The following is a 22,670-nucleotide window of genomic DNA, read 5'->3' as shown; positions in this document are numbered from 1 at the left end:
TTTTTTTTTTTTTTTTTTTCTTCTCCCCTGCGCCGGAAATTTAACGTGCGTTGTTGTGCACTCCTCCTAAAACCCCTTTGTGTCTCTCGCTTTTGTGCAACTGCTTTGTTCAAGAGTTTGTGTTTTTGTGACTTTTCGCTTATCGACAACGTTTCAGAAACTGGACAAATCGTGAAATATTGTGTATTTGTGCTCATAATAATTATTAGGAACAATCCTACTTTCCTGTGGATGCGCTTAACAATGAATACTTTTAATGGTGATCCCTTAAACATGAAATATACGCCTGTTGTGTCGACTTACAATGAGACAAACTGTACACAAGCAAGGTCAAGGGATGCATTTACACTTTGTCCTACAGAGGCTTAGGTGGTGAGTTTCCTCTGGGATTTTCTTTCCCCGCCATGATGTTTTTTTCTAGCATGTTATTATATATCTGTGTACGATGTATGAAAGCAACTAATTAAAGATTAATCTACATACTATTTTGTTGATTAAACATTTGGCCATAAAATAGTGAAAAGGGTTCTCAAATGTTTTGTCTCATCCAGCCCAACAGCGAAAAGATATTCAGGTTACAATCACGTAAGGCTATTATAAGAAATGCAATAAATAATAATTAAATAATAATAATAATTATGAAAGTAGTTCCTCCTAGTGTGATGTAAAATTTAAAAAATGTGTGTGCAAAGGGAAAAAGCAAATGTGCCCCTTAACTTCCTCACTTGTATCAGCGACTACACGCCGTCCTTGTTGCTTCAAGTTGAGGAGATAGTTCTGATATAAAATCTGTGAATATGTGCTATAAAGGCAGTTGTTTTATTTTATGATGAGCAATAAGTGGCATTTAGTACGTGTAAGTTTCAAAGGAAGAGCTTTTTGCACCGGTTTGTCTTTGTGGTACGTTGTAATATGGTTTAACTCTCATATTGTACCTACCTGAATGTTTGTTTTTGAGTGTAATATGACTCATCGCCCCAATATGATTTCTTTCACGATTTTTGACACTGAGTTAGCTGACACACAAAAAAGGTATTTCTGAGGTGGTTTGGTTAAATGCGCTGATTTCCTTCCTGCCATACCAGTTCAATTAATATGTGCGGTTTAAATATGAAGGTTATTTGTTCCACATCATCCACAGTCATAACCTTAGATACACTATACTCCATCTACCTGTTCCTCTGAACAAGGAGAGGATGCCGAGGACATCGTGTTTATCGGAAAGTGTTCGGAAAATGGGCCGTTGGTTTTTGGAGAGAGGGGGCGCGTAGGCGACTTGGGGGAGGGGTATCTCTGAATCTGCCTTCGTCACTTGCACCCTCTTTTGATACAACAGGAAGGAGAGTAAGTGACAGACTGTGCGAAAGAGGTACACATCCCCAAGGATGAACGCTTAACCCCGACTTCTGAGGGCGAGATCAGAACTTTAAGTTACACATCTGAGGGTTGAAGGAAATAGAAAGGGGGGGGGGAGAAAGTGATTTTCAAAGACGGAGAGGAAGCTTGAGAGAAGAGTTGTAAAAGAGCAAAAAGATGGATGCCACGAGACACACGCTGCCTCGCCTCCAGCTGACTGTGCCCATGCCTATAAAGACGGGAAAGGTAGGATTAACATTTGAGACGATGTGTGTGATGAGAGACTTTTGGGAGGTTTGATATTGATTGGAGCGATGGGATATAAAAAAAAAGTGCTGGCATGTTCTGAAGTATTTAATTGGCTGTACTTTTCCTTTTTTTGTTGAATGGGTGGAGTACATTCATACACGTTACGCTGGTGCCAAGATCGTTACTTAACAGGTTAAATATAACAATAGTGGGTGGGGGGAACCACAGATTGGCACACAATGTGTGTATGTGTGCATTTGTATTATGTGTGTGTGTGTGTGTGTGTGTGCTCGTTTGCCTGTGTATTTAATAGGGTGTGTTTTGGAGCAGGTTAGTCAGGTGGATGTACCGTCGTTGTGCATAGCCCTCTGGGCACTGGGTGAACACTGTTATTGGATGGCCAGGGGGCTGCCAGTTGCTATGGGAGGGAGATGAAGGGCAGGGAGGGGGAATCAAGAGGGTGAGTTGTTTGTGGAAAATCTGGTCTGCTCAGGTGTGTTAAAGATATTGTTGAGCAGGTATAGTGTGGACAGGGTGAGGTGCGAGCTTAGGGAGCCAAAGAAGGGAGTTGTTGGGTCTTATTACCGACAGGCCTCATTATATCTCTCAAAGAGAAATAAAGAAAGTTATTGGCCTTACTTGGCTTGCATTACGACGTTTTACCTGTGAGAGGTTATAGTTACTAGTAAAGATCTTTAGTAGGTCCAAAAGACACAAAGAGATCAATGAAATCTAGTTACTGACTGTAGTGTATATGTTGCACATCAAGTTTGTGAGTGACGTACTTTTATACTAGTCTTTGTTAAGGTTGTAATACTTCTTTGTTTTTTCCTTCCTCATTCTTTCACTGGTACTCCCCCCGTTCACCCACTCTAGTCCGTCACTTCCTCTCCCTTGCTTGTGTTTCTTTCTTCTTCTCTCTCTCTCTCCTCCATTAGTCCTTCTCTTTCTTCTCCAGGTATTTTAATCAAACGGCTAATGCTATAAAGGTTTCACACGGGAATTAACCTAGTGCCTACTGTTACAGAGCCTACAGTACGTTGCATAATCCTGTATCCTTTCCGTGTCACTGTTATCGACCATTTGGTTTTATCTCTCTCCCTCTCTCTGCTCTAATGATTATTTCTTCTTCTCCTTGCTGTTATATTTTGTGTCTCCTGCTGGCTCTGTCATCTCAATCGCATTCGTCCTCTGATGCCCCCAACCCCCCATCTCACCGGACAAAATCGCCACCTCCTGATTTAGTAATCTGGAGATAGAGAGTCCAGGGGGGTGGGGAAGGGAGGAGATGGGGGAGAGTTGCTAAGCCTGGTTTAAATTGTCCTTCATGTGAAATAAACTCCTTGTGTCAGTCACACTTCAGGAGATTTAAGGAACTTGTAGGTGGTTTATAATGTATACATGTTTCTCTTTCGATGTTTAAAAATTCACAGAAAATTTATTTATTTTAAGTATAAAACTAGGTCAGTCCTTCCACTTACCTGATTTTCCTCTTCGTTCACGTAGGTGGCGATGTCTCCAGGAGAGGATGGTCTGATTGGGATCCCCTTCCCGGAGCACAGCAATGAGCTCTTGTCCCACTTGAATAACCAGAGGAGGGCAGGACTCCTGTGTGACCTCACTCTGACATCCCGCGGGGCGCGCTACCCGACCCACCGCTCTGTCATGGCTGCCGTCAGTCTCTACTTCCGCCAGCTGTTCGGGGCAGAGGAGGGAGGCGGTGAGGGTGGAGGTGGTTTCAGCGTGTGTCAGCTGGACTGCGTGGCGCCCGACGCCCTGGACGCCCTGCTGGAGTTTGCCTACACTGCCACCCTGACCATCCCAAGCTCTGGGATGAGAGATGTGCTGCGAGGGGCTCAGCTTCTGGGCATCCAATGTGTGGCTGACGCGTGCAGAGACATCCTGGGGGAGACAGCGGAGGCAGAGGGGGAGACAGCAGAGGAGCAGAGAGCCCAACACATAGCTACTGAGAGGATTGCGCAGGAGAGCAGGATAATGAAAGGGTCCCGAAGAAAAACAGACAAACTGAGGGTGAAAAAAGTTGGGTCGCATCACATCAACTCCTCTGCTTTGAACCCCCCATCTGCTTCTCCCGTCTCACACCCTTCACCTGCATCCGACAGCTTCCGTTCCCTGCCTTCAACCCAGCCACCCAGTCCAGAACAAGATGAGCTTCACCACAAATCTGGGCAGAACGGAGATCCCAAGGCGATCAGAGAGCCAGGGAGAGGAGCCACACTTAACGGAGGGCTCCTTCACTGGCTCCATGAGCGCCCTCGTATAGCCCATCCACCTCCTGTCCCGCCCTTGAATGATAAGCTGTCAGAAGATGACGACTTGGAGGGTTTTGGCGACGATAGTATGCTGATGGGAAGCACCTCCATACCTACCTCTGTAGCTAATCAAGGGGTGGCGGCATCAGCAGGGGCAGGTGGGAGGAAGAGGAAGTCTCAGACACCCCAGCAGTGCCCTGTTTGTCAGAAGATCATCCATGGAGCAGGAAAACTGCCCCGGCACATGAGGACACACACTGGGGAGAAGCCCTTCCAGTGCTCGGCCTGTGGAGTCCGTTTCACCCGGTACAGTAACTTCTCATGAAAATGAAAATGATTTGATGTATTGTGGCCTGTTTGAATTTTTTAATCATGCATTGCTAATTTTTCTGCATCTTCGTTCTTCTTTTCTTCAGGAATGATAAGTTGAAGATCCACATGAGGAAACACACAGGCGAGCGCCCCTACCCCTGCCCACACTGTTCTGCCCGGTTTCTCCACTCATACGACCTCAAAAACCACCTGTCCCTCCACAGCGGGGCGAGGCCCTTCGAGTGTCCACTCTGCCACAAGGCCTTTGCCCGAGAGGACCACCTCCAGCGTCACCGCAAGGGACACAGCTGCCTGGAGTTGCGTACACGCCGGCCCAGACGGGGGCCCGAGCATGGGGAGGATGGGAGAGGGGATGGAAGTGGGATGGAGCAGTCCAACCCGCTGGAGGCTATGTCTTTACAGGCCCACTCCTCTGCGTTCCTCCCTCACGCCTTGCTGGATGTTGGGAGTGCGACCGGCCCGCTGATGTACCCAGCTGATGTCGAGAGGGAGCGATCTCTCGCCCTTCAGGCTTTTGCTCATCTTGGGTCTCGCAGGCTGGCCTACCCTGAGCTCTTTCTACGAGGTCTGGAGCTGCGAGGGGGCAGGGAGGCAGAGGGAGAAGATCCAGGAGGAACCCACTCTCCGGCTTCGCAACGTGATCGATGGGCAGATGAAGTAGAGGAAGAAATTGGAGAAGAGGACGTGGAAGAAGAGGAATAGTGAATAAAAAGAGAGAGAGTGTGTGTGTATGTATACAAGTGTGTGTCTGTGTGGTAAAGCATCCACAGTAAAAAAAAATAAAAAATCTCACTCAGGTGGCTGGACTAATGACCTGCTGCTCCCATATAGAGAGCACTTAAAAAACAGAAACAACTAAATGATAAAAAAGGAAAAAAATGGAAAACGGGTTTTCTGAGATATTTTAAATGTTTGTCTTCTGGCTCTTGGCATTTGATTTAATTTTGTCTTTTAACTATTATTTCTTGTTTGCTCTTTATTTTTATGTATTTCAGGTTTGAGCTGTTTGATTTGATTTTTCTAGCTGGAAGTGCGTGTGTGTGCGTGTGTGTGTGTTGAGTGTGTGGTTACCGGGATGCTTTTCACTATGCAAACTAAAATCCAGAGCTGCAACATATAGGGATATTTTAAGATGTATATTTTAGTTACAATATAAATGTATTGATTCAGGTGCAATTCAGAAGTCATATCACCTAGATCACAAAGAATGGCCACTGTCCCCTGGTGGTTATCAGTGGAAATGCAGTCTTAATTAATCCACGTTGTTCTGTACATTGTAAGCAATAATGTTCTTTTCTTGTTTGTAGTCGAATATTTGCTTTGCTTTGGTGCTTAAACCAAAGATTTTAGTTGAACTGTTCTCTTAAATCTTAAGTTAACAGGAGAGGAGACAGGTGAATTGTAGCCAATGTTGGGTTTGAAGAGAGGATTCTTCCCAACTGTTTTGATAGCCATGAGAAAGAATCTGCTTCCATATTTGAGTGTTTCAGAGCCGCAGAGCTCTGTGTTTAAATGCCTGACCAAAAGAGACAAAGTCTGGGTCAATGAGTTGATGTTGATTATGTTGAAGACGATGCTTCTTTCCCAAAGGCTGTGGATTTCAGTCTTCCAATGCACTCGTTTGGGTTCCTTGTTTGAGAAAAAAAAAAAAACAAAGAAAAGGGGCAAATCTTGCCTCTATTTTCTGTACGTATTTATTTATTGTTATTTATTATGACTCTTCTGCTGAAACTCTTTTTTTTGTGAGACCAAATCCTGGGTGGGGGCAAAAGCTCACAGTCCACTTCTCGTCTAAATCTTACAAGCAGCTGCTTTGCGCTTAAGATTTTGGCTCAACATCTCCATATACCTAAACGCCTTCTTTTTTTAAAAATGGGCTGCGTGTCTTCTTTTTGGCGATTCTTCCTCAAATGCATTCTTTGCACATTTAACCCCATCAGGTACTGCAATAATACAGGCACATTCCATCCTCTGGGGTTGAGAGAAGGGAACAGAGCAAAGAAGTAGTCGGGGGGTTTAAAACCTTCAATGTAACTGGAAAACAAACTTTGCTGTTTGACATTTTCAGCATGCTTCTTTGTTGGTAATTCAACATGTATAGTACTGTATCACATGTTATTGCATGGCAGTTCTTATAGATCAGCCACCGCTGTGTCTAAAGGGGCCATTATCTTTTGAGTTAATCTATCTTCGACCAAAAACCTTTTTAGCTTCGTCATGCTTTCCCTCGACCAGTGCATTTAGGCCTTTTTGCAGGGTGCAATGCAATCATTAATGGCTGTAAGTGACAGCGGTTGTCTTTTTATTTCCAATCCTCTTGAAACCCTTGTAGTCAGAGCCTGGTGTAGCAGTCACACTGGTCTGGCCTTGTGTGCACTATCCACTCCTTGTTGTGTAGTAAATCTTTTTTTTTTTTTTTAATTTCCAGTTTATTTGCACTATATATTTGAGAGCTTCAAGCCTTTTTGTCTGACCTTCAATATCTAGTCCATTAACTCACTCGGTATGATTTAAGATTGTGATTGAAATTGACTATACTTCTTTAAAACCCACATACGTTGAATACTCTTCCTCCTGCATAATGTACAGAGTTATAGTCAATATAATATATATTGGGATGAAGTTGCCTTAGATTTTTTTTTTTTTTTTGTGCTGCAACTATTCTCAGGAAACCTTGAGCAATGCACTAAGTGATTATACAAAATACAAAATGGGAAGAAATCGTTTGGTGCTGTAGGGCGATTGACACTCCTCATGCAAGTGTAAGGCCAGTGGTTTCAAAACAAGTGATTTTGTAGATTTTGTATCATTTGACGTTTGAGTAAGTAAACGAATGAAACCTATCGTGAAATGAAAATAAGGAGAGAGGGAGATAATAGTGGTGAAAGTAAACTACTGGCCTTACGAGAACCAGTCCTGCTGGATTGTCAGTATGGCAGTTGGTCCTGTTCATGAAGGGTGTTGGTGTTCCCAGTCAGAGCTTTGTGAATGAATGAGGGTTAACTGATGCCAGCTGTGAAGTGTGTGTTTCTATGTGAGCTGTTTGTTTTCTTGGCTTCGGTGAAGGGACACGGGGTCCGGTCTGAATAGAGACCCCGCTATCAGGGATACATTTTTGTCTTTCAGTTTTAGTGGAACCTTCTCAGAGATATGAATTCATTTCCCCATAATTTGTTTAAGTTAATGTAAAGAAAATAAATAAAGATCTCTAAGCTTGCTGTTTTGTGTTTTGGTTATTGATTCATGTTACAAACACAACTCTTTAAAGGGCTTTAGAAACTAGATCTAGACTGGTTATTTGAGGCTGATGTCCACATTTGAACGACTTAAAACGTCCAGCAAGAACATACATGAACATTATTCATTTAAAACATGAAACATAAGAAACTCTAGGACTCAGTCATCATAGACGACATGTACAGAGTGGAAAATTTTCCGAAAGAAAACTAAGCTATGCTCTCTGGTGGACAAACTATGTAATCAAGTTTTTAAAATACCTTAAACACACCTGTGGCATTTCTGTCCCAACATTTCTTGTTATTATCTTGTTATTCAGAGGATGATACTGTATTTAATAATATCAGCCCAGTAAATCAGTCAGGCTCTTTTAATAACCTGGTGACAATATGACTATTTAAAGCAGATGAAATGTCAGTTTTCATTGAAAGTAGTTAAGAAATTCTCTGGAAAATACAAATTTCTACCTTAAAATACCCTTTGATTCCCTGGACTGCTCACTTCCTTGTATAGTTTGGGGAGATGGGATTTCCCACTATCACTTCCTGAAAATTAAAGCCAGTATTTCTTGATTTCTTGCGTGTAATTTAAGAGGCTTATCATTAATGGAAACATGGGCCTTTCTTCGCGGAAGACATTTTGAGCACAGGCGTGACTCCTAAATCCTGATTCAGTTTCAGTGTGCTGGTAATGTTCATACTGGTTCACTGTCATAATATGACACTTGAACTTACAACATAAAATGTCTGCTTGGAAAAAGGCCTACCAGGGACTATTTCTGGTTATTTTCACATGAATAATCCATTCATATCCCTCTAAGTCATGCACAAAGTCTGTTAATGATAGTGCCTCTGACAACCTGATACTCACCAATTAATTGTGTGTGCGCACGTGCATAGGGTACCTGTCGGGTGCCGCATGGGAAGCTGGGATAGGATGTGACGTGCTTTGTTAATCCTCTTAGTTTAATTAAGCCGAACAGACAGGCCCACACTTTAACAGCAGAGGTTTCACAAATCGATTAGACTGTATGAGAAGTCAAACGGAGGCTAGGAGGAGCATCTCCAGATTTTAAACCGGCCTGAAGGTGCTTGTCTCTGGGCCCCTGCAGGATGCTGGCTCGGCGGATGCTGTGGGGAGCTGTGGAGCGTCAGATCGCTCCGCGTCTGACCTACAGCACTGCAGCAGCACAGCCGCAGGTAGGCCTGTTCACACTGCACTACTCAGCATCACATACATGCTGGCCTACATGCTTACTTTCATGTAGACTTAATGTGTTTTCATGTGTTTTGGCACGTAGCAAGTAACGAAGTATTTAGTCAAACTTTACAGATTATTGACAGAAGTACATTTTTCAAGAAGAAAGAGATACACGTGATATTCATTAATTATCTGTTTTTAATTATATATTTTAAAATGCATTGTGGGCTTTGACATAATTTAATTATTTTGCAAAATAAAACTATTAGATGTACCAATATGCTGTTTGAGTCCCACTTGCCAAATTAACTCCCAGTTTCAGAAAATAAATATGGACAGTTGTACAAGTCAATTTGTTCTGATTTTATTACTTATGATCAAAGACTTCAGTGATTAAAAATAGCCTTTCATTCAAGTGGCAACCTCCATCGCTGTGAAGTGAAGCCTATATGCAGAAGTGCCAAAAACTGCAGTTCCTCAAATGTCCACTTGAGGTTGGCTACGGAACAAGTCAGTCTCCATAAGCCCCCTATATTAAAATGTCCAACTTCACAGCAGAAATAAACATATTTACAGCCTGGTACAAAAACAGTTTTGGTTTAAATTATATTAAGGCTTGAAGTTATGCATAATTAACAGCATGGCTGCTTTGATTGACAGGTGGATGCCGTTACATACGGCTTGTTTGACCAACCAGGTGTCATTCAGCCTACCTCGGGTCCACCAATGATCCATTAGTTTGTAGATTTTAGATTAGCTGAGAAGAGGCAGGACTACCAACATGGTGGTGGGCAGAGCCACAGATTTTGAGTTTCAAAACAGCTCTCCGGAAACCTAGAGGTGACGTCACGCTTACGCTGTCCATTCTTTATACTGTCAGTGGTTTTAGTTCACAAAGCTCTCACCACTAACTAAAAAGTTAATCCCATATTTTCTCTTGTCCAGTGGATTCTTGCTCGGTCACACTCAATACAATGTCCTGTTCAGCTCTGTAATTATGTCCACATAGGCTGATGAGGCTCGGTTACATTGTCCACTTGCCCAGCTCCGGTTCTGGCACGACACCAGCTCTCCTCCCCATCCACATTCGCCCATTAGCTAACAGCAACTACGGTCCATCAGGAAACCTTATTAATCACAGAGAGAAAATTAAATTTGATCCAGTTTTAACAAAATAAGCAAAACAGTTGGTGGTGTGTGACGTGCCGTAAAGCGTTACATATTTCTTGTGGTTGACTTTTCACTGTTGTCTGACATTTTATAGATTAAAATAATCGATTAAAAACATAATCAATAGATGATTTGAAAATGAAAATAATTGTTAGTTGCAGCTCTAAACTGATAGCAGCTCTAAATTTCCTGCATCCATTTTTGCAGTAGTATTATTGTACATGGCCCACTGTCAATTACACTTTTCTCCAGGTGAAGCCAAAAAAGACTAAATTTGGCCCTCTGAGTGACCAAGACCGGATATTCACCAACTTATATGGGCGACATGACTGGAGGTAAAAACATACAAGACAAAAACAACAAACTGTTGCAGCATCTCATGACCCGAAACTCAGTAGAAATACTTCTTCCTACCAGACTCAAGGGTTCACTCAAACGAGGAGACTGGTATAAGACCAAGGAGATCATACTGAAGGGATCAGACTGGATCCTAAATGAGGTGAAAATCTCAGGGCTTCGAGGCAGAGGAGGAGCGGGCTTCCCCACCGGCATGAAGTGGAGCTTCATGAACAAACCCAGTGATGGCAGGTAGGAACAAGAGAAACAATCAAACATCACTGTTCACACCAGGAATGACACTCTGGTGATGTATCAGTGTATTGTGTGTTTCCTTCTTTCCTGTGTTTTAGACCTAAATATCTGGTGGTGAATGCAGATGAGGGTGAGCCAGGGACGTGTAAAGACCGTGAGATAATGCGCCATGACCCCCACAAGCTAATCGAAGGGTGCCTGGTTGCTGGGAGAGCCATGGGTGCCCGTGCTGCCTACATCTACATCAGAGGAGAGTTTTACAATGAGTCATCAAATCTACAGGTATACAGAGGCATGCATAGATGGTCTGTCGATCTATAGATGCTGTGTGTTTTATACTATGTGTCGTCTCTTCAAACAGGTGGCAATCAATGAGGCCTACAAAGCCGGGCTGATAGGGAAGAACGCTTGTGGCTCAGGGTATGATTTCGATGTGTTTGTGGCACGGGGAGCTGGAGCGTACATCTGCGGGGAGGAGACGGCCCTCATCGAGTCCCTCGAAGGCAAACAAGGGAAACCCCGACTCAAGCCACCATTCCCTGCAGACATAGGTGAGATAAAAACTCCTACGTCCGGTTTCTTACTGGGGGTTAATTATGGTTTAAGAAACTGCAAAATAGGCTTATGTTGTAATTACAGGCCTTGGGTGGTTATTCACTGTTTTTCTCTCTCTCTCTCTTAAGGGGTGTTTGGATGCCCGACAACAGTTGCCAACGTGGAGACAGTTGCTGTGGCGCCTCAGATCTGTCGTCGAGGCGGAGCTTGGTTCGCCAGCTTTGGGAGGGAGAGGAACTCTGGCACGAAGCTGTTCAACATCTCCGGTCACGTGAACACGCCGTGCACGGTGGAGGAAGAGATGTCTATTCCTCTGAGGGAGTTAATAGAGAGACACGCAGGTGTGTGTTTACAGTCCACCTCTGTGTTGATGTTGGTTTACTCTCTGAGATGCTGACATGTCTTCCTCTCTGCTCTTGTGTGATTGGTGCAGGAGGAGTGAGGGGCGGCTGGGACAATCTATTAGGAGTGATCCCGGGAGGGTCCTCCACTCCCATCATCCCTCGCCATGTGTGCGATGAGGTTTTGATGGATTTTGATGACCTGGTCCGTGCAGAGACTGCACTGGGAACCGCTGCCGTCATAGTTATGGATAAATCGGTAACAGTTTCCTGAATAATGTTTATGACAAAACACACTGCAACTTCAGTGCCAATCAGTCTGGAAAGATAATATGAGAATTGTATTTTTCCTCCAGACTGATGTGATCCGAGCCATCGCACGTTTGGTTGAGTTCTATAAACATGAGAGCTGTGGCCAGTGCACCCCCTGCAGAGAGGGTAAAGAACTGCAGATTGTATTTAATACTATGCATCACCTCACTCTTTGAAGTGGGAATACTCTTAATGTATGCCTCAAAGTTTTTTTTTAAGTTGCCCATTAAGCAAATGATAAACCTACTGTGTTATATACAGTGCCATGTAAGAATACCCGTGATAAACCGGCGACATGTCCTGGGTGTATCCGTGACCCTGGTTATAGAAAATGGATAGAAGTAAGAATACTCACATATTTAGCTCCTAGTAGTATTTGCACATTGTCACCTAACTTCTGCTGCTTGATTTCAAGGAGTAAGGATCATTATGAAATTAACATCAGCCACAGAAGAGGTGCAGCTTTTGCCGTAAATACTGACCCATAAACGAGTTAGATGACTACATAGTTCCGCATTTTGAATGAAGTATTCCTTACTCCATCCACTCATGAAAATTGGACTATGTCATGTTTTCACCATCGCAAAAATCAGCTTGCAGAACACCACTAAATTATCATCAGAGGGGTTTGGCATATGCAACGCTGACTGAAAAATAAGTAGGTATACCCTGCACTACACCACTGCTTTACAACCAACACTGTTGCTAAACTCTGTGGCCTTCTCTCTAATAGGCTATAATAGTTAAGTGTACTTCCACAAAACCTCAGTGAGATCGTGCTGGATACCAAAAAATCATCATGTATAAAATTAAAGTGGCTGCACACTGAAACCAGAACTCCCTTAAGATTTAAGTACCCACATATTACTACAAATTATATGTGCAAGTGGTGGGAGAAGTATTCAAATCTTATATTTAGGTACAAGAAACTACATCATACTACACTGTGATGTAAAAAAAATACTGCACTGAATTTTTGAAGTATTAAAAATGCACTTAAACTCTCAGAGGAAAAATATTCATTAATTCCCTTCATGTGGGGATTTGCCAGAGGAGCTCTGTTTTTTTTACTGCATATGTTTTTTGTTGTATTCATTTTTCTCTCAGGAGTTGACTGGATGGATAAAATGATGTGGAGGTTTGTTCGAGGAGAAGCCGCAGTTTCAGAAATTGACATGATCTGGGAGCTAAGCAAGCAGATAGAGGGACACACCATCTGTGCACTGGGCGACGGAGCTGCCTGGCCTGTGCAGGTGACAGCTTTGGATTGTTTTATTTTTTTTTAACCTGCACAACAAATTAATCTGTTAATGAAACACTGACAGGGGTTACAAGTTCAAACAAGAACTAATTTACATCTTAACAAGATTATTTTTTTTTCTTCTCATCTTTAGGGACTGATTCGACATTTCCGGCCAATCATGGAGAGCCGCATCGCTCAGTATAACAAGAAAAACCCCGCGAGAGAGCCAGAGATTGAGATGATCTGAAATTGCAACGTCCCTTTCAGCATTTCAGCTCAGTTAGCAGCTAATAGCTCATCTTGCTATACTGCTTTGTGTATATTACTTTCATTAAACATAGCTTTTCTATGTGACATTTATTAGAAGAAGGAAAGAAAGAAGAAGGGAACATGTTTATTCAAGGCTTTTCACAAGAGGTCTATTTTTGTAATATCAATTCTGCAGCAGGTTGATCACTTAATCTACTATCTACTATGGCAAAGATAACTGCTGACAGCTAACTAGCAGAGGTAACCAGTTTGGTTTGTGATGATCTGTTTGCCAAGCATTGCAGAAGACTTAGAAATATATGCATTACAAAGAATCACAAGCTCAAACACAGCAATAAATTAAGTTTATTTATTTCATAGAAGCATGAAATAAATGTAATATGTTTATGACATATTAGTCCAACATGATCTATACAAAAAGACCAGAATAGAAAAGGATGGTGTCACTGACATGGACAGTGAAAAAGGGAAGGTGGTGACAAAGTCAGAAGCTGTACAAGGGATAAAATGAAAAATGTCAGTGATTTACAACATCATTGCTTTGTGATGTTTTTACAAAGACACTATATTCAAACACTTCACCTGGCATGTGTTCTTATTCCATTCCAAATAAAACGGACGCAGATTATCGCTCATCTGACCTTCTATAAATTCACAATATAGTTTGGAATATCAGTCCTGCAAATGTTCATCTTCAAACTATAATGCGTGCACCAAAAGAAACAAACAGGAGTTTTCCAAAACATTAGTATGTCTATTTGGACCCAAGTACTAAAAATAATGCTGCAACCAACATGTAGGTGTTAAGAGTCATCCATGTGATGAGCAGGTGATGAGTGATGGAAAAAGACAGGCTCAGTTTGGGTGAACATCCTGTAAGACTCGGCACAAAGCACTGAGGGAGTTTAGATTTTTTTTTTCCTGCTTCAGGGTGCCATCCAGAAAGGCATAGACGGCTGTGCCTGTGTTTTAGCACGAGGAGGTGGTGGAGGAGGGCAGCGATAGCCCTGTGTCCAGCCTGAGGAGGTGGAGGTAGGGGGAACTGCCCCAGGGTTACCTAGCCCTGAGGCTTTGGAGGTTGAGTGGTCCTCCTCTTCATCAGAGGAGTCGCCGGTGTATGCTACCAAACCAGTTTTCAATCTCTTCACTGCAGGCTCTGAAAGAAGAAAGGGAATCACACCGAAAAGGGAAAGAGGTGGCACATTTGGAGGAGAGAGGGAGGGAGGGAGAGAAATATTGGGGGAGAGAACAAAAACAGCAAAAAACAACAGCAGAAACATGTTTCAAATAAGACAAGTGCAAGTTAATGATTCCAAACACATTTTGGGAGAAACAAATAGTTAATAGATTTCAATAATAGTTTGTCAGCAGAGTAGAGGAGGGGGGCAGCCATTTGAAAGCAGCCATTGGTTGGTGGGGAGCGACAGTGTTAGGGCCGTCCAATCGAGTTGAAGGACGGCGTCACAGGAACGCGTCGTGCCCCACCCCCAATCAGAATCCAGCACCACCCCAGAGATACATGGAAGAGAAGAAAAACACAGAGAAAAAGAGAAAAACACAAAAACAGGAGAGATTCTCGTTAGTGAGGAAAGCAAAACAATTTACAGAAACCCCAGACTGATGAAGTCATCAGAACGGGACGGTAAGATGGACTCGACTTATCAGACTTCTTTACAAAAAAGGACTGAATAATGCACAAAAAAGGTGTCAAGTCATAGCTCCAGCTCACTATCTGGAGATATCTAGTCACAGCAGCAGAATCCCGGAAGAATCGTAAGAAGCATAAGGGCCAGTCTGAGTGTGTGTAACGCTGCGTTTATCTAATCTGCTGTGGAAAACCGGCTTCATTACTCAAATCCAAAGAAATAAACGGTAAACTGTGTCTTGATACATCTGCTGGGGCTTTATGTAACAATCTCAAGTAAAACCACTGAAATTGAGACACAGTCTAGTGGTCTGGGAGAGGATTTAGATTTTACTCTGTGCAGCTCGACATTAAGGCTGTGAATTGTTCCAGGCTGAGCTTACAGGGGCGGGGGCACAGTCCACAGTCAGGAACTGTGGATTTGGATTTGGGCAGGGATTTTGTCAATCCACAGGATAACGCCCTTACCCACGGCGCCTTGCAGTGCCCTTCTCTCCTCCATCTTCGGTCTCACTACATTCACAGGCAACGGAGGTGGAGGCATTAGCTGCCTACTGCAGAACACAAAGAGAAATGGTTGGTTAACCACCTACTGATGCTTGAACACTGCTAATTTTCCATTGACAAACTTTAAACAAAACTCTTTGTACCTGTCCCTCTCACTCGGTGGGCCAGAGGAACTCGGCGGTGGGGGTCCAGTAGTGTCCGGGCTGCCCACTGGGAAGCCTGCACCTAAATTAGTCATATGAATGGGTCCATGCTATGAGCAGAAAAACACACAGGCCTGATTAGCAGACATCCTCGACTAAACCCTGCCCTGACACTCTAATATGACTAATAACTATACCAGCACTCTGAATAGCTTACCACAAGTCTGACACTTTTTTTTCTCCTCAGTCAGTATAAAAGATGATTTCGGTTTGTTAGTATTAATACTACCTTTGTCTGAAACTCCACATTACCAGTAGAAAGACACAGGTAAACTGTAAGTGAACAAGAGGAAACAGCAAGCCATGCTATCTTAATTAATGTACGCAAAACAATGAAGAAAGGAAGGATGATATGTTAGTCCGAGATTCCATAAAGTTGGCTGGTAAAACTAAGTGATGACACACACACACACGCACACACACACACGCACACACTCACACTCACGCACGCACACACACACTCTCAGGGAAAGGCGTACACATCCAAGTGGCCACGAGGTGGAGAAAAGAAAAGAAGGTGACAAATTAAAAGACAGTAGAGAATGAGGAAAGGTGGAAGAGCCATTTATCACCTGGTAGCCAAGTAGGCCGCTATTCCTCTCGTCTGGGACCTCCTCTGTGAAGCGTCTTTTCTGTGGTGGGTTAGATGGGGCGGCGGAAGGTAGAGCTTTGGGTGGCGCTGCAGCTGATGGAGGAAAGGGTACGGGGGGAAGTGTCTGCAGAGAATAAAAAAAAAAAACATATAGTGAGTATTTCTGCTTTGAAAATGTGGTTTAGTCATTGTCCAAATATTGCTTGACAGTAGGGACCAATATGATTTACCTCATTTATTATATAAAATGGAAGGTTTGATGGCTCGGTCCTACCTGTGGCATGGTGCCTGGAACAGGAGCAGGCGCAGGGGCAAGAGCTGGAGCTGGAGCTGGAACAGGTGCGGGGGCAGGAGCAGGGGCGTGTGCGGGTGGGAGGGGATACTGAGGAGGCAGTCCTGCAGGTGTTGCGGGAGGTATAGGAGGTGGGACAGTGTAAGGTGGAGGTACAGGTTGCGGCTGTGGTGGTGGTACAGGCATGGGGTAGCCGGGCTGGTATCCAGCAGGTGGGTAGTAAGCAGGCTGTGGAGGCATCCCGTTCACCACTGGAGGCTGTGCAAAGCCTGGAAGAGGGAAACATAAATCTTTTTCAGTGACTCCTACAATCACATACATCAGAGGCCATCAGAGCTATACGTGGCTGTTCTGGTAAACGTTTCAAACCCCAAAATACAAAATAAAACACCCCATACAAACTGCCAGTAGCGAAACAAATGAACTATGTAGCATCCCCGCATATTTAAAAACACATACACCAAGGAAAATGACCAAATCTGAGCAAGTGGCCATGAGGTGGCAAAGTAAACAAAACTCTGCTTCTGAAACGCCCCTGGTGGGGTTTGAAGTCACGTAGAGGACAGACCAAAATAGTGCTGTGGCCGTGACGTGATAATGATGTGCCCGGTGGAGTTTCGGTACATGTGATTCATCTAAATCACAGTGAGACAATAAACTGTATTTTACCTTGTTGTGTTGGCATCATTGTGCTCATTTGATTAAGGAAGCGAGAATACTCTGCATGGACCTGGAGACAGAAACGTTGTATGTAAGGTTTGTGGTTGAAGGAAATAAAACATGTAAATTTACTATTATACAATAAAAACAGATATCACTGTTTTATGGACAGAAATATTGTATATACCTCTCAATACAAATTATTTTATATCATTTAACGTGTTCCGGTGGAAGCACATACTCTCTTTGAGCCTCAAACTGACAAATTAATTAAAAGTACATCCCTCAGCCATTTGCTTTAGACCTGTGCCAAAATTTCCACACAGTTGCCATAACTACGCTCTGCACGTGGTCAGATGATGGTGGTCAGCAATCCAGCTCTTCCTCCAACAAGTTAACAATAGCAGTCTATGACAACTGTTCAAAAATAAAGCTTTCAGAGTGGGAACATGTGCACTTGTAACTGTATAAGCTTACAATGTAGTGTCAATTACCGTTGGAATGGAAAAGCACAGACCTGGATAAAGTACTGTGGTTTATCATTTCATAGTAACAGGAAATTACTCACTGTCTGAAGCAAGTTCTCGCACAAGGTTTTTGCTGCTGCAAGCCCTTCTGGTTTAGGATGACTAGAGAGAGAGAGAGCAGATTGAGTTAGTTGAGTAGTTGCACAAGCAGGAATCATCTCTGACAAGCAAAGGTTCTTAATCTTTCTTAATCCACAAGACGACACCCACCTGATGTAGATATACATGGGTTCAAAGGCCTCTCGTCCAGAGGCAGGCTCTAAACAGCCTGATCCTTTTCCTCTGAGAAAGACTTTGGCTCCTGTCTCGGCCTGGATGTGCTGCAGGTACGAACAGCCGGGGCCCTCGACCCGCTCTTTAACCACAAACCCCGGGATAGCATGCTCCAAGCCCACAAAGACTTTGTCTTGAACATAATGCATCTGAAAAGGAAAGACAACAAACACATAAATTTAACTAGATTACCGTAGACAGTTACAACCATCCACCTGCCAGATAACAATTGATTTTTGCTGTCATAAGGACCACATTGATTTCTACAAATCTATGTCCATTTACCACAAATCATCTGTTTTATATGAGCCCCAATACAAATCCTAAAATAGACTTAGATTGATGAATGTGCATCTTCTTTCTTCCAGGCAAATACATATTATATAGTGACACAGAGAGTTGAAACATGGTAATCCATCACAGTGGCCACCAAGTCTCTTTTGTATTCACATTACTGTAGTGTTGCTTGGTAATGCAAGGTCATGCATCATCCAGGTTGTCTGAGGGTTCCCAGCTTTAAAATCATAGTTTGAGTTTAAAAACTGCAACGTATGTGTTATTATTAAGTTCAGCCAGACATGAACAGGTACATGGAAGTAAGGTAAAAACGGTCAAACTAAAACCTGATTTAGGAATTGGATATGATTGATAATAATGTAATGCTGCACAATTAATCAAACATGATTTGTAATCACAATTTTTGGTTCCCCACAATTCAATGAGCATGATCGACTGATAGTGATGTTTAAAATGCCTGCTCCGCTCACGAACAACTCTGCTGCATATTAAATCAAGCGCTTTGTAAACTAATAGCGAGCTACCAGGGGTGATTCAGCTTCACTTTTGGAGAGCTGTGATACCGTTGCAGGAACTCTCTACAGCAGCAGTCTGTGCAAGAATTTTCTGGGTGCAGCTGCTGCGGTCCAGAGTAAAGGGAGCAAGAAACAGCAGAGAGCAGATAAGCAAAATGAAAATCAAATGCCTGCAGGATGAGGTGAAGAGCTACGCCCTTGAAAGAGATCATCATCTGTTGTGTTGATGATGTTAAAAGAACAAATTGTATGCAAAGAGTTCAAGAAACTTTTGAGTGACGTGTCACAAAGTAACACAACTATCCTGAAAAAAACATGATGGATGCATGAAAGCTAACGTTACCTCACTGGAGTAATAACCATTACTTACCTCAAGTTTCATAATGAAATGAAAATATTTTTAGACTTCACACAAAACTCAAGTTTCACTTTCAGTTTCGGTGCACTGCTAAAGAGTCAAACAAGTTACAGGAAAAAGCCACAGCAGTTCAAAGAGGATCAGAAAGTTATAGTACCGTTTATAGTTAGACTGTGAACCAGTACGACACCTGCGCTCTGTTCATTTAATTTTGGGTAATATGTTTCGGTACAATTTCATTTATAGTTTGCTTTTGGGGGATGCACTATGAATAAGGACCAGTCATAGGCCACATTCAGACAGCATCAGGTGCTGTGGTGAACCGCCACAGGGTTGTCTGGTGGTGCGTGGGGGTGATGGGGGTTGCTGGGGGTGTGTAAAACAATCTGGAAACAACTTTTTATTTCACCGATTGTCTATGTCTCTCAAACAATATTCGCTCTCTGCCTCTCTCTTAAACCACTGGACACAAACCAAAGGAAACTTCTTCATGTCTCTATTTTGCAGTGCAAGTTGTGAGCCAGGCACAGATGTAGAAGTGTATAAACAAAGCCAGAACACAACAGGTAGAGTGTCAAGAGATTAGTCCATGTATCCACCTGGACATAGACATTTCAGGCTGACTGTGGCTGGTTAGACCAGTGTGATTGTCTGATTGGTGACCTCTCACTGAGTTTTTCCAAAATTAAGTAATTGGATCAGGTTCTTCTCCACCGCTATTTGGCAGACACCCCTGCGGCCCACACCCACGCAGCTAAAAAACAAACAAACACTACCCCCACTCAAATCTACAAATCCACAGCGCTGGATTCTGTCTGAATGCAGACTTACTTTGATGCAAAGACATGTCATGTTAGTTCACGAGGTGTAAAAAGACAAAAGGAAGCTGTCTTACCCCAGACTGAAAGTGTGGTTTGTGGTGGGTCATGGGGGGCAGTGAGGGAGGAGGTGGGTTGTGCTGCTGGTAAATTGTGACTGTGGCCCCACTGGGGGAGAAGGATGAAGATGACGAGGCGGTTGCAGCCTTCACCACACCGTTGGTGATAATCTCCTTGATTCTATTAACTGCCCCTGAAGAGCGCGGGAAAGAAAACATCAGTTGAATTACATGACATACGAAGACATATATTTATGACTATATGAACATAAATATGAAGTACTAACTGTCAACAAGCTCTCTAGTCTGTCCTTGAACGTGCAGATACAGGGGTCGATCCCTGTGTGGAAAGAGCAGAAGTGTTGTGTTGCTATAACGGAATCAAACAGCAAGTCAACTCCTTTTTATGATCAGTTACTGAAATGAGAGGTAAGAGAACTTACCCTGGTAACGCTTTGCCCTTCTCTTCTGCTGTCATGTAACGGCCTCTGGTTGAAACCGCAGCACCGCTCACTTTACTGATCTGCGCGTAAACCAGGTGAGGCAGAGTGCATATCAATAAACACTCCACAGAGCTCGTAATTAACTTTTTTTAAAAGATATGATTGTCAGCATTGCTACTGACCTCATCTTGTGTTTGTCCGCGTGTAAGGAGGTTCCGACAGGTGATCGGGACGTCATTGATCTCAACCTCAGCTACGACCAAGTCATCCTTGGCCTTCGTTGGCACTGGAGGCTTCCCAACACCTACAACCTGAGAGAGGGGTGAGAGAGATATGAGAGAGATGTGTCACTCCAAATGAATTCGGGCAAGAGACTACTTATATCTAGTGTTTAATAGTGTCAAAATGTCATGGCAGCAAGTTTGCGGTAAACAATATGTGGCAAGAGTTTATCTGCTTTTGTATGAATAACAAGATGAGTACAAAGATAGCTTTGTGTGTGCCACATCATAAAGACGACTCTTAAGAGAGAGAAAACTCATTAAGTGTTTCATGGCACACGGGCTGTACCAGTTATAAGAAACACTTAGTTAGCTTCAGTTTCAATCATCACCATACATCCCAGTGTGATAAATATCAACTACACATCCGTCTCTATAACTGCAGAGATGCTGTGACATACCCGTGTGAAAACAGGTCCTGTGGTTTTCACCATGATGATGACTTGATAAAGCTTCAGTCAATGTGAACTCTGATAGTATAATGCAGAGGTAGGCAACATAGATAAAATCTTTTATCACTTGTGGGCACGTTACACTGCTCATTGACCTCCACTGACCTCCAAATTGCTAACGTTTGCCTACAAAGTTGTTTCTGGTTCTGCAGCCGCTGACTTGAATGTTACTCTGAGCACTGACTGGTAGCTGGAGAGGTGCCATAGACAAGGTGTGTATATGTGTAAACATCCCTACTGAGGGATCAGTAAAGTTACATTTGGCCATTTAGCTGACGCTTTTATCCAAAGCGACTTACAAAAATGGGGAACAATCAAGGTACAGCGCGTGTCCAGTACACACAAGTTTGAAGTTAATGTTGTTCAAGTATCGAGTGTGTGGCATCACAGAGAATGGCTGAATGAACTCACTCGCTGGTGACTCTGGACGGCTTTCAACTTGTGAGAGCGGACAGGAGCGCAAAGGAGAGAGAGGGGCGGGGGGACGATACACAACAAAGGAAATGTCTGTGGATCATAGGCCAGAAAGACTCTACCAACTGAGTTACAAGGACGCCCTCTATTTATTTATGAGTATGAGCAGTTATGAGTATTTTATCATCCTCCTTATGTATTGTGAGCTGCTGTAACAAGTACATTTCTCCAATGTGGGATCAATAAAGTCTATCTTATAATACACTATGATGAACCGAAGATGTCTTCATTAGAGACTGACCAGGCGTATGATGTTTTGCTCCTCATTACCTTATCAGGTGGTCCCGGGGTTCCTATCTGTGAGGGTTTGAGTTTGCCCTTGGCTACCAACATGGCATTAATCTTGGCAGCCACAGCAGCTGCAGCATCCAGAGCCCCGGTGGGTGCAGCCTCAGCCTCCCCCATCCCACCAGAGCCCGAGCCGGGGCCGGGCTGGTCCCATTTGCTGCGGCGGCTGAGAAAAGACAGAAAGAAAAACACATGACAGGGAGATAAAACACAAGCTGTGGGGGAGAAAAGGGGGAACCGGACTGAGTTGGACTTTGATTTTGTTGGTGTAACGTTAACCCAAACTACCTTTGCAACATCTGTGGGTGACTATTGTTGATGTTATGACCGAGAAGAAGTCAAACTCTGGATTATTCCTCTTCCCTCTCTCATGATGTTTAGCTTATTATGGTCAGTCGTGCAGACACAAGTGCAGGCACACTATAAACCAGCATACAATCTTTTAAAATGACTGATTAAAGGCTAACTAACACGAAGCAGTGCGACAACGCTCCGCCATGATTACATAAACTACCGCTAGCCAGCCAGCTAACTGGAAGCATCTGGACGGCGGGGGCGAAAGCCACAGTAAAAACACAAACACAGCCCGTTTTCACACACTCACCCGCCGTTTTGTGTGCCACAAAATGACATCAATATCCTGTCAAACGAAAAATCTCCCCTCAAATGCAAAAAAAACCCTCCCTTGGCTCCTGCACAGTCAATACAGTAGGAGATGTTGGCTGCTAGCCACAGTCGCTAGCCTACACTGTTACGTGCCTCACAGTTTCCGCCTCCGGTTAATGCTCGTTGCTTGGCAACAATATCACAAGAGGGCGCCAGATACTGCCGTATATTTCCCACGAGGCTCTAAAAA

The 22,670-nt window shown here is 43.4% G+C and overlaps 3 protein-coding genes across 7 annotated transcripts in view; 2 read left to right on the top strand and 1 right to left on the bottom strand.

Annotated features, from left to right (window-relative positions):
* The window catches only part of zbtb7b (zinc finger and BTB domain containing 7B), a 19,718-nt gene extending 12,290 nt beyond the window's left edge, over nt 1-7,428 (top strand). For 2 of the 3 annotated variants that reach the window (XM_019253943.2, XM_027286997.1), the window contains exons 3-4: nt 3,112-4,184; nt 4,295-7,428. In XM_019253943.2, coding sequence (XP_019109488.1) covers nt 3,118-4,184; nt 4,295-4,913 — 1,686 coding nt within the window. In that variant the 5' untranslated portion in view covers nt 3,112-3,117 and the 3' untranslated portion in view covers nt 4,914-7,428. Of the gene's footprint in view, nt 1-1,328; nt 1,603-3,111; nt 4,185-4,294 lie in introns of those variants that run through there. The other variant, XM_010732824.3, reaches the window with a different exon arrangement.
* Nucleotides 7,429-8,389: 961 nt separating this feature from the next.
* Nucleotides 8,390-13,964, top strand: LOC104920536 (NADH dehydrogenase [ubiquinone] flavoprotein 1, mitochondrial). The gene is made up of 10 exons (XM_010732821.3): nt 8,390-8,647; nt 10,071-10,153; nt 10,236-10,406; nt 10,508-10,691; nt 10,771-10,960; nt 11,093-11,305; nt 11,398-11,564; nt 11,662-11,743; nt 12,725-12,870; nt 13,012-13,964. Exons 1-10 carry the CDS (start codon nt 8,561-8,563, stop codon nt 13,105-13,107), a joined length of 1,419 nt encoding a protein of 472 aa, XP_010731123.2. The 5' UTR covers nt 8,390-8,560; the 3' UTR covers nt 13,108-13,964.
* On the bottom strand, nt 13,460-22,574 carry khdc4 (KH domain containing 4, pre-mRNA splicing factor). 3 transcript variants are annotated; one of them, XM_010732822.3, is made up of 14 exons: nt 22,419-22,574; nt 21,797-21,980; nt 20,502-20,630; nt 20,320-20,399; nt 20,164-20,216; nt 19,895-20,070; nt 17,767-17,978; nt 17,598-17,658; nt 17,039-17,099; nt 16,352-16,638; nt 16,058-16,201; nt 15,426-15,535; nt 15,244-15,329; nt 13,460-14,286 (listed from the first exon to the last, which is right to left on the bottom strand). In XM_010732822.3, the coding sequence occupies exons 1-14, from the start codon at nt 22,445-22,447 to the stop codon at nt 14,057-14,059; spliced, it is 1,842 nt and encodes a 613-aa protein (XP_010731124.1). In that variant the 5' UTR covers nt 22,448-22,574; the 3' UTR covers nt 13,460-14,056. The 3 variants fall into 3 exon arrangements, 2 of the variants coding, with proteins under 2 accessions (XP_010731124.1, XP_010731125.1); XR_003463557.1 differs by having other exon boundaries at nt 14,227-14,286; nt 15,426-15,507; XM_010732823.3 differs by lacking the exon at nt 13,460-14,286 and having other exon boundaries at nt 15,187-15,329; nt 15,426-15,507.
* Between the last annotated feature and the right edge of the window lie 96 nt (nt 22,575-22,670).

This window comes from Larimichthys crocea, chromosome XIII (genome assembly GCF_000972845.2).
Source record: "Larimichthys crocea isolate SSNF chromosome XIII, L_crocea_2.0, whole genome shotgun sequence".
NCBI classification, from domain to species: domain Eukaryota; kingdom Metazoa; phylum Chordata; class Actinopteri; family Sciaenidae; genus Larimichthys; species Larimichthys crocea.
The sequence above is the reverse complement of the archived record's forward strand: the minus strand, read 5'-3'. Positions and strand labels throughout refer to the sequence as shown.

What these genes read in the sequence shown, in the direction of transcription:
- LOC104920536 (XM_010732821.3), top strand. Translation starts at nt 8,561, where the DNA reads ATGCTGGCTCGGCGGATGCTGTGGGGAGCTGTGGAGCGTCAGATCGCT. An exon ending in CTGCAGCAGCACAGCCGCAG is followed by an intron (nt 8,648 to 10,070) that starts GTAGGCCTGTTC and finishes ACTTTTCTCCAG; the next exon opens with GTGAAGCCAAAAAAGACTAA. An exon ending in GAGCTGCCTGGCCTGTGCAG is followed by an intron (nt 12,871 to 13,011) that starts GTGACAGCTTTG and finishes TCTCATCTTTAG; the next exon opens with GGACTGATTCGACATTTCCG.
- khdc4 (XM_010732822.3), bottom strand. Translation starts at nt 22,447, where the DNA reads ATGTCATTTTGTGGCACACAAAACGGCGG. An exon ending in CCCATGTATATCTACATCAG is followed by an intron (nt 17,659 to 17,766) that starts GTGGGTGTCGTC and finishes CTCTCTCTCTAG; the next exon opens with TCATCCTAAACCAGAAGGGC. An exon ending in GGCACTGCAAGGCGCCGTGG is followed by an intron (nt 14,287 to 15,243) that starts GTAAGGGCGTTA and finishes TTCTTCTTTCAG; the next exon opens with AGCCTGCAGTGAAGAGATTG.